The sequence below is a fragment of the Lycium barbarum genome, chromosome 12 (genome assembly GCF_019175385.1).
Source record: "Lycium barbarum isolate Lr01 chromosome 12, ASM1917538v2, whole genome shotgun sequence".
In the NCBI taxonomy this organism is placed as follows: Eukaryota; Viridiplantae; Streptophyta; class Magnoliopsida; order Solanales; family Solanaceae; genus Lycium; species Lycium barbarum.
In genome coordinates, this window is record NC_083348.1 from 83218599 (window position 1) to 83230508 (window position 11910).

The 11910-nt window shown below is 36.5% G+C and overlaps 1 protein-coding gene, 1 non-coding gene and 1 pseudogene across 2 annotated transcripts; 1 reads left to right on the forward strand and 2 right to left on the reverse strand.

Moving 5' to 3' along the window:
- The first annotated feature begins 329 nt into the window (after positions 1-329).
- Positions 330-4386, forward strand: LOC132622795 (transcription elongation factor 1 homolog). The gene is made up of 5 exons (XM_060337469.1): positions 330-488; positions 1650-1773; positions 2375-2445; positions 3935-3956; positions 4034-4386. Exons 2-5 carry the CDS (start codon positions 1661-1663, stop codon positions 4095-4097), a joined length of 270 nt encoding a protein of 89 aa, XP_060193452.1. The 5' UTR covers positions 330-488; positions 1650-1660; the 3' UTR covers positions 4098-4386.
- On the reverse strand, positions 1410-1482 carry TRNAI-UAU (transfer RNA isoleucine (anticodon UAU)). The gene has a single exon. It is a non-coding gene; the product is annotated as a tRNA-Ile (tRNA).
- Positions 4387-5969: 1583 nt separating the features above from the next.
- LOC132621396 (transcription factor VOZ1-like) lies at positions 5970-10893 on the reverse strand (annotated as a pseudogene).
- Between the last annotated feature and the right edge of the window lie 1017 nt (positions 10894-11910).

Genomic DNA, 11910 nt, shown 5'->3' on the forward strand with positions numbered 1-11910 from the left:
CTTTTTTATTTTGACACATCAACTAAGTATTATTTCTATTAAACTCTTGAATTCGTTTTCAAGTGTGTTTATCAAACACAATTCAACTTACATAATATTTCATTTTTAATGTAGAAATATGTTAATATATATTTTAATATAATTGTGCCATCTTTTAGCTAAGATTAGCAGTAATTAATAGGAAAAAAAAAATAGCTCTTAATTAAGCTGATAATGAAAGAGCAAAAATTGACACATTCATGACCCAACCAGATGAAATTTCTAAGATATGAGTTTGTACGCTGTTTGTATAAAAAAAAATAGACAGAGATCAAATTTGATAAATTTTAAAATAGATAAGGGACTAAAATCGGTATGTATATAGTTAAGGGATCATTTTAGACCACTTAGCCTTTTCTCCAAATTTCTCATATCTTGCAATCATCCATTCGGATCAATCTTTAATTTGCAGACTAGGAAAGGCGATCTCAATCTCTGTTTTTCTTCAGGTATCTCTATCTCTCTCTTCCGATGATTATGCTTCCAAAATCATGTCTTTTTAAGAAATAGTTATGTTAGGTCTCACACTTTTTGTCTGGACTCATAAAAAGTAAAATAATTTTTCAGTTGAGCTCTAGGGTTTTCAATTTTGGGATCTTTTATTTTACAGCTCTGAATTTCTTTTTCTTTTTTCTTTTTCCATGTTGGAGATTTGTTCAACTTGTCATACTTGTTTGTGTTCCCAAATAAGCTTATTTGATGGCCAGTGGACATGGTTTCAGTGTTTGAACTTCTTTCTTAGAATGCTTTGGTGTAAGGAATTTTTCATGCTGTTTAGGGTCTAATGTACTTTTTTTTTCTTTTACTGGGATTCGAAAAACTGAAGCAAGTTTTTGCTTAAAATATGATTCTATATTTTGTGATCTTGCAAGTTGCATGTGGTCTTCTCCAGCTTTTAAGCTCATACCTAATGGATTATTGGAGGGGACATTTATTGCTTAGGATCCTTATACATGTTTGTTTCATTGCATCATCACTTGTCTTTAGTTAGATAACAAGTTTAAGGGAATGCAAGTACCGCCTTACCTTATTTTCCAACATGTGGACAGAAGGAAGAAGATTGTAAAGGTTGCACAAGTAATTCCCTGGAATAAGATAGAGATAGAGGGAAACTTCTTTTGGAACTGAACTATGTGCTTCTGTGTGCGTGTGCGCGCGCGTGTGTGTATGTGGGAGAGAGAGAGAGAGTGGGAGTGCGTATGGAGCGCGAATGTGTTTCTTAATTCTTCATTTCTTCTAGTTTGAAATGTCACTTTTCTTGCAAAACATTCAGTGCTATGTCAGATCAGCAAAGCCGTTGCTAACATCTTCTCTGTTGCTATCTTGGTGCAATGAACTTTTTTCTTGAAACTAAAATGAAAATACCGCAATGGTCCCGGCGGGCTCTAACCCGCGACCTTCGGTTCATAAGACCAACACTCTAACCAACTGAGCGACAGGACCTTGTTAACTTGGTGCGATGAACTAAAGCAGCTCAAATACTGATGGCCATCATTCACCTAAATGGAACCCCAATTAATATAGGATGCAGCGGAGTTATAAAAGTCACACATTTTAATAATTTGCTTTGTCTTGTTGTTGATTTGTGTTTCAAAATTTGTGTCTTACAGTTACTTGAGATATGGGGAAGAGGAAGTCGAAATCAAAGCCGCCTCCAAAGAAGAGGATGGACAAGCTTGACACTGTCTTCAGCTGTCCTTTCTGTAGTCATGGTACTAGTGTTGAATGTCGCATGTAAGTTAGTTATATTAGCGTTTCTATGTCCAAGTTATTTTTCTGCATATTCATGGACTAGATTGGGCCTTTCCCTTCTCACCTGTTCACCATTTTAGACATTAGTGGATAAATATAGAAGGATATTTAATTGTAATTCAATACCCATACGTGTTTACCTTTATATACTTTTAACTTTTCCTTGTGGGGTGGCGCTGATGAATTTGTGCACATCTAAATGACTCTTGGAAATAGCGCATTTGGTTTAGGTATACCTTTGTATGTGTATGATAACTCCTTAGGCCAACAAGGAGTGGCTATAGTCCCTTCAGAAGCTGCTTGATAATTTTAACTTTCCCGCTCCCCCTAAAAGACACACAAGAACCAAAAACATAAAACGTATCCTTACCCCAGCCAAAATAGCAGAGAAATAAGCTGTGTCTTCCTCTGTAGTTCGTATGAATAAGTTCTGTAACCCAACTAAATTGATATATGCGTTCCCCACTGGTCATGTGTTAAAAGATTTTACTCAGTGAACAAAAGATTCTACTACTTCTATTCCTTTTTTATTGGCCATTATTTAATCTGTCAATGCTCAAGTTTGCACTTTACTGGTTTCCAGTGATATGAAGAACTTGATTGGGGAGGCAAATTGCAGGATTTGTCAAGAGAGCTTCAGCACCACTGTTACAGGTATATCTAGATATGGTTTGTCATTTATGTGCTTATTGTTCACTGCATCACATTCATTGAGAAAGATGGTTTAATTGTCTTGACAATGTGAAATATGGACGACTAACTAAAAGAGGTGGAAAAAGAAACTAGAGATGTTTCCTTTTATGTTCTACGTCATCGTTCTTTATACATCGAAACAATTATTAAGTTCAACTATAGTTCTCTAGATTTTCTGCCTTCGGTAAGATAAAGAGTACAAGTTGTGCTCCAAGGGCTTGGTCTAGTTGTAAGAGCGCCAGCGGCGTACGCAGGATTTTTCATTAGGGATGTCACCATTAAAAGGAGTGAGCAAATGAATAAATCAATATAATGACATCATATTATAAAAAGACAACTCAAATCATATTAATAAAACCCTTATGATAATATCGTTCCATTGACTCGCAAGGGTGGCTCAGTTGGTTGAGCATAGGGCTTTCATAATGGAGGTCTCAGGTTTAAAACCCCCTGCCTACAACAGCAGGGGATTTGACTTCTGGGTCGAGCTCGTCGCACAGGGCTTGTCTAGTGCGGGTTATCTCTCCTGTGTGGTTTGCGAGCTATTGCACAGGAGCTGGGTTTACACTGTGCGCACCCGAACGGTAGCGGCTGCGGGTTCCCATGTCATAAAATATATATATATATATATATATCGCTCCATTGAAACTTAGGCTAAATTATAAATATAAATATCAACTTAAATGAACGCTAAATAATTTCACTGTAACAAAGAGTAGAATGAAATAAATTTATTGTGATGAACAAATAAAAATAAAACTTGAAGCACTTAATAAAATAATTATTGTAACGAAAGTTACTAACCTGACGGAAAAAATAAGGCTGTGCGAGTTCGAACGCACGACATCCAACACGAAAGGTGGAGCGCTCAACCACCAGGCTGGTGGGCAACTTTGTTTCTGAGGGGTGTCCCTTTATGTATATCTATGTTCTATTTTCCTTTTATTTACTTTTTATATATGTATATCTAGTAAAAAAATTGACGAAGGGGTGTCACGCGACACCCCTCAAGGCAAGGTGAATGAAGAGCGTAATGTGTGATGTGTGGGTTAGGCGTACATCACGGGTTCAAATCTTGCCACAGACAACATCCTAGTATTTTAGTGGAGAAAGGTAGTGACCCGACCCATTAACTTCCGAATTTCAAACCATGCGCTATAGACCGTATTTTTCGGTTATTAAAAAAAAAAAAAGTGCAATCTGCATTCAAATGTTTCAAGTTTGTTTTAGCACATTATTTTGTCCTTGGCCTGCATACCGATCAGATAGATCCGCGTTACAAATCTAAAGAAAATGATAAAAGTGTCTTCCCCTCTCTTACAACAAAAGCTTTTAGATGAGCGGTTACGTACTTCAATGGATAGCTTCTTAAGAATTGAACATTTGAACACTTATGGACCTCTCGAAATGGATTTATTGTTTGGCTAACAGTTCTTTTTTTATCCTGCAGCACTGACAGAGCCTATTGATATGTAAGTTCATCTAGCATTGCTATGTGCCTTTCTTTCCTCCACTTGTGCCTCTCTTATACCCTTTGTTGAACTCACAGATACAGTGAATGGATTGACGAGTGCGAACGAGTGAACACCCTCGAAGACGATGATGGTTCTTAGGTTCTAGTGAGAGTCTGCTTTCAGTTGTGTAGACAGTCGCCTGAGATGGTCTAAAGTTGATATCAGTTCTGGTGATACTTCTATGTTTCACAACTTCAGTTGTACCTAAACTTACCAAAGTCTCTTGGGTTCGATAAATAAACTCGATGTGACAGGCTTTCTATGTTCAAAGTGTTTGAAATAGATGTAGTTATTATCATGTATTATATTCGGAATGTGCTATTATAGGTCGTGTGGGATTGAAGTTGAATCCATATATGATCAAGTAGGTTTCAAACTTGGTAACTAATATCCAAAGTATACACATAATCTACAGCTTATTTTTATGCTATAAAATGACTATGTACTGCTTGCTTGGGCTATGTGCCATGACTGACAGGCATCCGAGAGTGTGGCCTAGCAGTTTCAATGAACGAACCATGGAAAAGTAGGGTTCAAATATTAGCAACTGAAGGTGATTTTTTTCATCTGTTTAAATCCTTGGTGCACTAAATTATTCAGCATGTGCGCTGGTGAAAGGTGGAGATATCTGGTGGATTTAAAGAGGTGTACGTGGTTGGTTCAGACATTGCTTTAGGAAAAAAAATGCCCCATGGCTTGTGTATTTATAAAAAAAAAAAAAAAAAAAAAAAAAGACAGGGTCCGAAGAAGGGCCGAATCACAAGCTCCGGCTTGTGTATTTATCAAGCCATGTAATTATTGAGTAGTAATTACACAATTTAATGATTATAATGACCTCTTTGTTTGTCATAATGTCATAGTCTAATCTCGTGTCATGTTGGTTGCGCAAGTATACTTATATAGTGTTATATTCTTCTTCAAAATAAAGGCTAAATGTAAAATCAAATAATATTCTTTTGAGATAAACAGGTAAATTAGTTTTAATGTGTGATAAATACTATAAAAACATATTAGAACAAAAAAAAAAAAATGGAATTTGAAGTCATTCGGTAATTATACCGTGTGTTCATTCTTTGCTCCCGTGAGAATTGAAGAGTAATTTTTTCTCCTTGAGTATACCAATTTTCCAAGTAATTATTTGGCTTGATAAACTAGCTCGAACTATGCAATTACACACAAATTCAATTCTCAATTATACTCAAATCGAACAATAAGGTGGCTTTCCAAGCACAGGCCTTGTAAAAATGTTAGCAGAACGTTGCAGTAGTATAGCAACGTAAAGCTCGAAAGTTTTGGGCGGAACGGAACAGCTTTTCATCTTGTGTTGTGACTGGCTTGAATCGACAGGTACTTGGTAATATATTGACAAACGAGGAGCTTGTAGCCTTGTACATATTATTTAGCAAGGCATTTCAAGCTACGTTGCTACTATCAATACAGCGCAAGATCCTTTATCACTTGGATTGGTTACTTTCTAATTGACGTAATGTTTTACAACGTTTTTCTTTTATAACAATGGTGTCCTACTATCCGGTCTAGTTTACAGACAACTCGACTATTCCACCGGATACCTACTACCTCCCACTAACAGTGACTACATTCAACATTTTATTTTATATTAAGTATACTTGAAATCAATAGCGTTAACCATTAGCGTTTCAGTAATGCACGTAATTGGTCTCACATAAATATATAAATCCCTCTCATTTGTTTCTAATAACGTTGACAGTTTTTGCTTTTAAACCGTTGACAAAAAAAAAACTCATCATTTTTCATGTTTAAAGCAGCAGTGCGGTATTTATTTGTTTACTTGTCACATCCATGGATGCTTAATACTAGTAAGCAGAATAAACCAACATATACAATCCATGAATTGTACTCAACTGTATAACTTGACCGTAAACCAAACGACCCCTTTCAAAAGGCATATATGCCTTTTCACTTTACTACTGCAAAGTTTCACGCCGAATAGAACTCCAAACCATACATATGAAACTGACATTCCTATGTAGGTCATAACTACAATGAAAGTCTCATGAAAACAGAGGCAGATCAGTATAACTTCATAATCATTCTCTTGTGGTCACCGAATCCAACACTACAACCACTAAATGTACTCACAGTCATAACTTGGCGCGTATGTAAAGTGAACCGAACAAGTAAACTGGGATTATCCACCTCATCTTCAAGCAGTTAAAAGTGCCCCGAGGTTAGATGACATTAACACTTAGATGACAATGATGTATTGACAAATATACCTACGGAAACAGGAGGGGGTTCCACTTGACTTCGCCTGACAAGGGGAAACAAGAACCTCCATTTAACTCCAGCCACCACCAGGCAGGAGGTTGAGTCAAGGATGAGAGACGTATAATACAGATAAAATGCCTCTTATTTTAAAAGCATCCAACTACTGATCCAGTCTACGTTATGTAGTAGCCACCTAAATTATCAACGGATAATCAGGAAAAGGTGCACCGGTCACATAATCAAACCCTTCAATAGCGGGAACAGTTTGATTCGGAGCAGCATGCATTTTAGCAGCAACATCCACCTTTGAGTTGGCCTTTGCTCTGCCTTTAACAGAGCGCTTGTTCTCCAAAGGAAATTCAGCAGCGAGTCTTCCCATTTGCTTTTGCAAATCAGCAACTGATTCATTCGTTACTTTCCCTTTTGGACTCTTCTTCCCATCAACAAGTTTGAGCTCCAATCTGTACAAGGCCCATGTATCATACTTGTTGATCTCATATTCGTACAGATGCCATTCCAGATTTTTCATCGGCTGTGGATCCATATAGTAGGATCTCTTCAGCCCTCCATAATCATCCATCACTTGCTTCCTAGACTCATGCCAACCCCGCCCGTTATAATCCGGCAGTGATCTCTGCTTTCTGTTTCCACTTTCAAATGCTCTTCGAGGCTTATCAAAGAAAAGCCATTCCCTCATTTTCTCACCTTCAACAACTTCAAGGTCAAAAAGCTCTGCAGAAGCACAAGCAAACGAATCGATATCAGATTTTACAAGTAAAATAAACTGATGTGGTATATGACATTCAGCAATCAGAAATAGAGAACTGTCTTAGCACACCAACCTGGTGCATTCCAAGGGGACTTTGCGGTGGCAGCACCCTGACATTCCGGAACACCGACATCTTTCCCCTGTGCTTTTGCACTTAGAGCTTGGAAAAGCAAATTATCCTTCAACCCAATACCCATTGGTCGGACAACTGGAGGTCTTCCAATAAAGCCTTCATTTGGCGCAAGAGAAGCATGGTAGTCACTGCAGTAGTCATGAGACTTCTGGCACCAATCTGACCCCATTGCAGGTCGAGGACAATCCCAAAGGGCACATTTAGGTCCCAGGAAAGCAGAGGGTGGAGGGCTAATATGAATAGCAGGCAAGTCATCCTCTAGACAAAGATTGAAAGCATCAAACCCAAACTGATCAAAGTCTTGCTGTGGATCAAAAGAATGGTAATCTAATTGTGTTGCAATGCCTAGGTTGTTAATCCCTGCATTGTTGTCCACTAAAGGCATACTTTTGCATTGATCAATCAACGGGTAACCTTGCTCCTGCAGCACCGGAGTTACATTGCAACCCTGCAGAAAACACATCGCTTAACTAGTGAGGATTCATTAATAAAATTAATGTGTGAAACCAAAAAAAAAAAAAGACTTCAAGAAAAGCTATCTGAAAAAGGACAGTCAAGAAGTCTCTAAAATGAGTGACATTCATTAGAGAATGAGGCTAGAAAAGAAAATACTGGCAAATGGATGATCAAACTGAAGCAAGAAGTAAAACTTCAACAAGATGGTCAGCCATGACACTGACATTGCGAGGAGAAAATTTGGAGGGAAGCATTTTCAAGTCCAAGATACCAAGTTAGCTATATCACAAAGAAGATTAAAGTGGTCATATTGACTATCTTGAGTCTTTTAAGCAAAAGGAATAAGAAACAACCAGCAAATGGGAATAGATTTATTTAACATATGTAACAGAGAAAGAACTCAGCCGATGTGAACTTTGCAGAGCACAACTTGTCCCAGCCGGGATAAAGGAAAATTATCTTGATAAGTTAAAGACCAACATAAAAATAGTCTAGCTATGGATCACTGACTCCACAATAGAGCAGAATGGATTCAAAGGATTCATAAATCTGGCCCTAACTAATTTGGTGTGACAGTTGATTGTGACCGGAAAAACAAATCATAATCCAGAACCTACAAGTTAGCAGGGAGAAGTAGATCAAAGAAACTAATAAAGGGAATAGTTGAGAAAATTTTATACAGGAGATATCCAACAGAAGATTCAATTTACAAAAAGAAGACGTGACCAGTGATAATTGAAGCTTTAAGAACTAATTTCAGGAGTAATCTACGTAAATAAGGTATTTTTTTATAACAAAAAAAAGAATATATTGTACTCTTACGGTCTTACTGATCAAGAAAATATGTTATACTCGTTATTTATTTCACCTGCTTGCCACTTAGGTGAGCCAAAGAAACTCCTCTTTGACCATTATGTTTTCAATTGGTCATTTATTTATTAAATTCTTGCATTTCGTGGTTAAGACCTGTGTTGCTCGGACTCTCCAAAAATGTAGCCGCACCCATGTCGGATCCTTCAAAAATGCACTACTTTTGGAGGATCCGACACGCACCCGTGTCCATTTTTGAAGAGTCCGAGTAACATAGGTTAAGACATATTCTCGTATAATTTTTTCATATATTCATTTCATTTTAAAAATCATGCATTCATCAATGTGAGAAACTCCACTATGTGGGACTTCACTGGGTATGTTGTTGTATCAATGTGTGAAACTAGACAAAGTGTAGACATGGTATGCTTGGTCATTTGATTGAGCTGCTTGCGACTTTGATGTCAAAATAAACTCCTTTGGACAATTATATTTTAATTTGTTCATTTATTATTTTGGCTCTTAAATTTCGGTGTTAAGACACATTTTTGTGTTATTTCTTAGACTATATATTTCATTGAAAAAATATTCATCAATGTGTCAAACTAGACAAAGAATAGATCACAAGCAGACCAAATCGGGTCATCCCTTGTGGTCTCTTATGGAGAGACGGAGCATACTGTAGTCACTAGAAGAATAGCTTAAAACAATAGTTGGTGAGTAGTCACTCTTTGGCTTCTTTCTGTCTTTGACTCGGAAATGAACCCGATGTTCATGTCTGACAAAGTTGCCCAGTTTGTATCTGTGACCATCAACAATCAATGATTTCAGTTCAGAATTTTTGAAGTTATTCCATTTGCAAAAAAGGTTCAACTATCAAGTAAACTGGGACGATAAAAAATGGTGACTGGATCAAATAAAACAAAGACGAGAACCTAGCAATTCACAAACTACAATGAAACCAAATCTCCTAAGATAAATAACCAACCAACTGCATTCTAAGGGGATCGGTGAGAGGGTTCATTCTGTTAGAAACGATACCAGTCAAGAGTCCATCACATGCACAAGATAATTTCAAGGAAAATGATTACCTCCTGAAAACCAGCAACATCATGTTTTTGAGCATCAGGATCAGGCTTAGGTGCAGCTAATGCGCTGGTAGCATCATCTTCCTCCTCACCAAGTAGCAGCTTATAGAGGTCTGTTGATATATGGCTTCCTCCCTGCACACCATGCATTAAGAACACTCACGACCAATATCTTCATGTGCGTTATAAAATAAAATACTATAGTATCCACGATTGCACACAATTACACCACAACGGACACAACTACACTTGACGTGATTCAAGTTTGCACTTGTAATAGATCCAACACTTTTGTAAGCATACACAAACACATAGATAAACACACACACAGAGGTCGACATGCATATGTCAAAATTTGATCACATTAATTTAGAGGTAAGGTCTGCGTACACTCCACCCTCCTCAGACCCCACTTGTGGGATTACACCGAGTATGCTGCTGTCGTTGTTGTTGTGAACCGGACAAAATCATAACATGCACATTGTGGACAGTAAAGGAAACTAAAACGTAAAACCAGTTGGCTAAAGGTTGGTTTTCTTGCCTGCAAAGAAGAGGCAGGGGAAGGCTCATTGAGCTCAGCCTTCCATTCACGAAGCATCTGGTGAACCTGCTCTTCAAGCACCCCAACATCATAAGTTCTACTTTCTTTCCTCGCAGATTGCAGGTTAGCAAACACATCCTGCAGATCATCCACGCGATTCTTCGCCTTGTCCTTGAAGAGCGCACCGCTCTTCGAACCCTTCCCCATTCTAATCAATTCTTCACCTGCAAAAAAAAAAAAAAAAAAACCCAAAACATTCTTAGCTTTAAAGTTACCATCATTATAGGTTCCATAAACCAAACACAACCAATAAGATCACATTCGAGATTTCATGTTAGAAAAAGCAATAAAACCCCCACAAAAAATCCAACCTTTTTGCATAGAAAATCAAGAACTAAGACCATAATCAAAATTCCCAAATAATATCAAATTTAAATAACAAGCACCAAAAGTAGCCCAATTTGCATCATACCCAAATCAAAAAAGGCACAAATTTGCTCGTTTCAACAAAAAACCCATGAAGTAAAGCGATCTTAAAGGTGGAGAAACCATTAACCTAACCCTAATTATAAGAATCAAAATCAACTAAAAATTATAAAGCAAGGTTTTTTTTTAAAAAAAAGAAGAAGAATAAAACATGGCAAAAAAGTAAGCAACTACTCACAAATAAGTCAATGGAAAATAAGAAAGAACAGAGAATAGGGTTGATACCACTTATCGGTAAAAGAGAGATTGCGGCCGATAAACAGTGAAGAGAAAGAGAGAGTATACGTAAGAGCTATACCTTATTGGGTTTTGATGTTGTTGTGTATGTGATTTTCTTTTCTCTATAATATATATATATATATTCTTGGAAATTCGATTCTGATTTGTGTAAATTGTGTTTGTGCAGAATTATAAGACGGGTTTATATATATATATATATATTCTATACCCAAACCCCTTGAGAAAAGAATAATTAAAAAATACAGCAATATACGCGGCAGTTGTGTTAATTTTGGTTTTCTTGAGTCAAACCTTAGGGGTGCTTAAGATAAAGTAAATAACTAAGAGCCTGTTTAGATAAGCTAAGCTAAACGGGCTCAAATATTTTTTTGGTCTTATTTAAGCACAAAATGACTTTAAGCTGGCCAGTCAAACACTCAAAAAAGCTAAAAACAGCTTATAAGTTGTTTCCAGCAACTTATAAGCCAATCAAAACGGGCTCTAAATCCAACTAAAAATTGACTTATATTGAAATATATTGGTGTGTGGTATAAAGTCTGGAGTTAAGTATTTTAAATAGACGTTGTATTCTGAACTAACTATAAATTGGTGTATATTCTTTCCGTCCCATAATAAGTATCACCTTAACTAAAAACACGCATATTAAGAAATCAATAATACAATGTGAAGTTTATCAAATTACCCCTATATAATAAAATAAATTACGTTTACCTTTTTATTAAAGCATGCACAAGAAGTAAACATTTTGACATTGGAAATCCAAAAATACCAAGTTACTATGTGGCTTTTCCAATCATCAATCAGATGTTACTTTATTGTCTAACGGTAAAATTAGAAAAAATTAGTCAATTTATGTCTTGGTTTCCTAAGGTGACACTTATTATGGGATAATTTTTTTAGCTAAAGTGACACTTATTATGGGACGACTCGATTAGTATTGAATGCAAAAAGGCTTGAAAAATTCGAAGCAAACATTCAATATACATTCTCTCTCTCCCTTTTTTTTTTTTCTTTAATGCAATGGATTTATCAATTTCTAATTTTTGTATAGAAGAAAGTTATAGAAAATTTGTAACTATTTTTATATATGTTTAAATATCTATTATATATGGACATAGGGTCTTTGCAATAAGTTACGA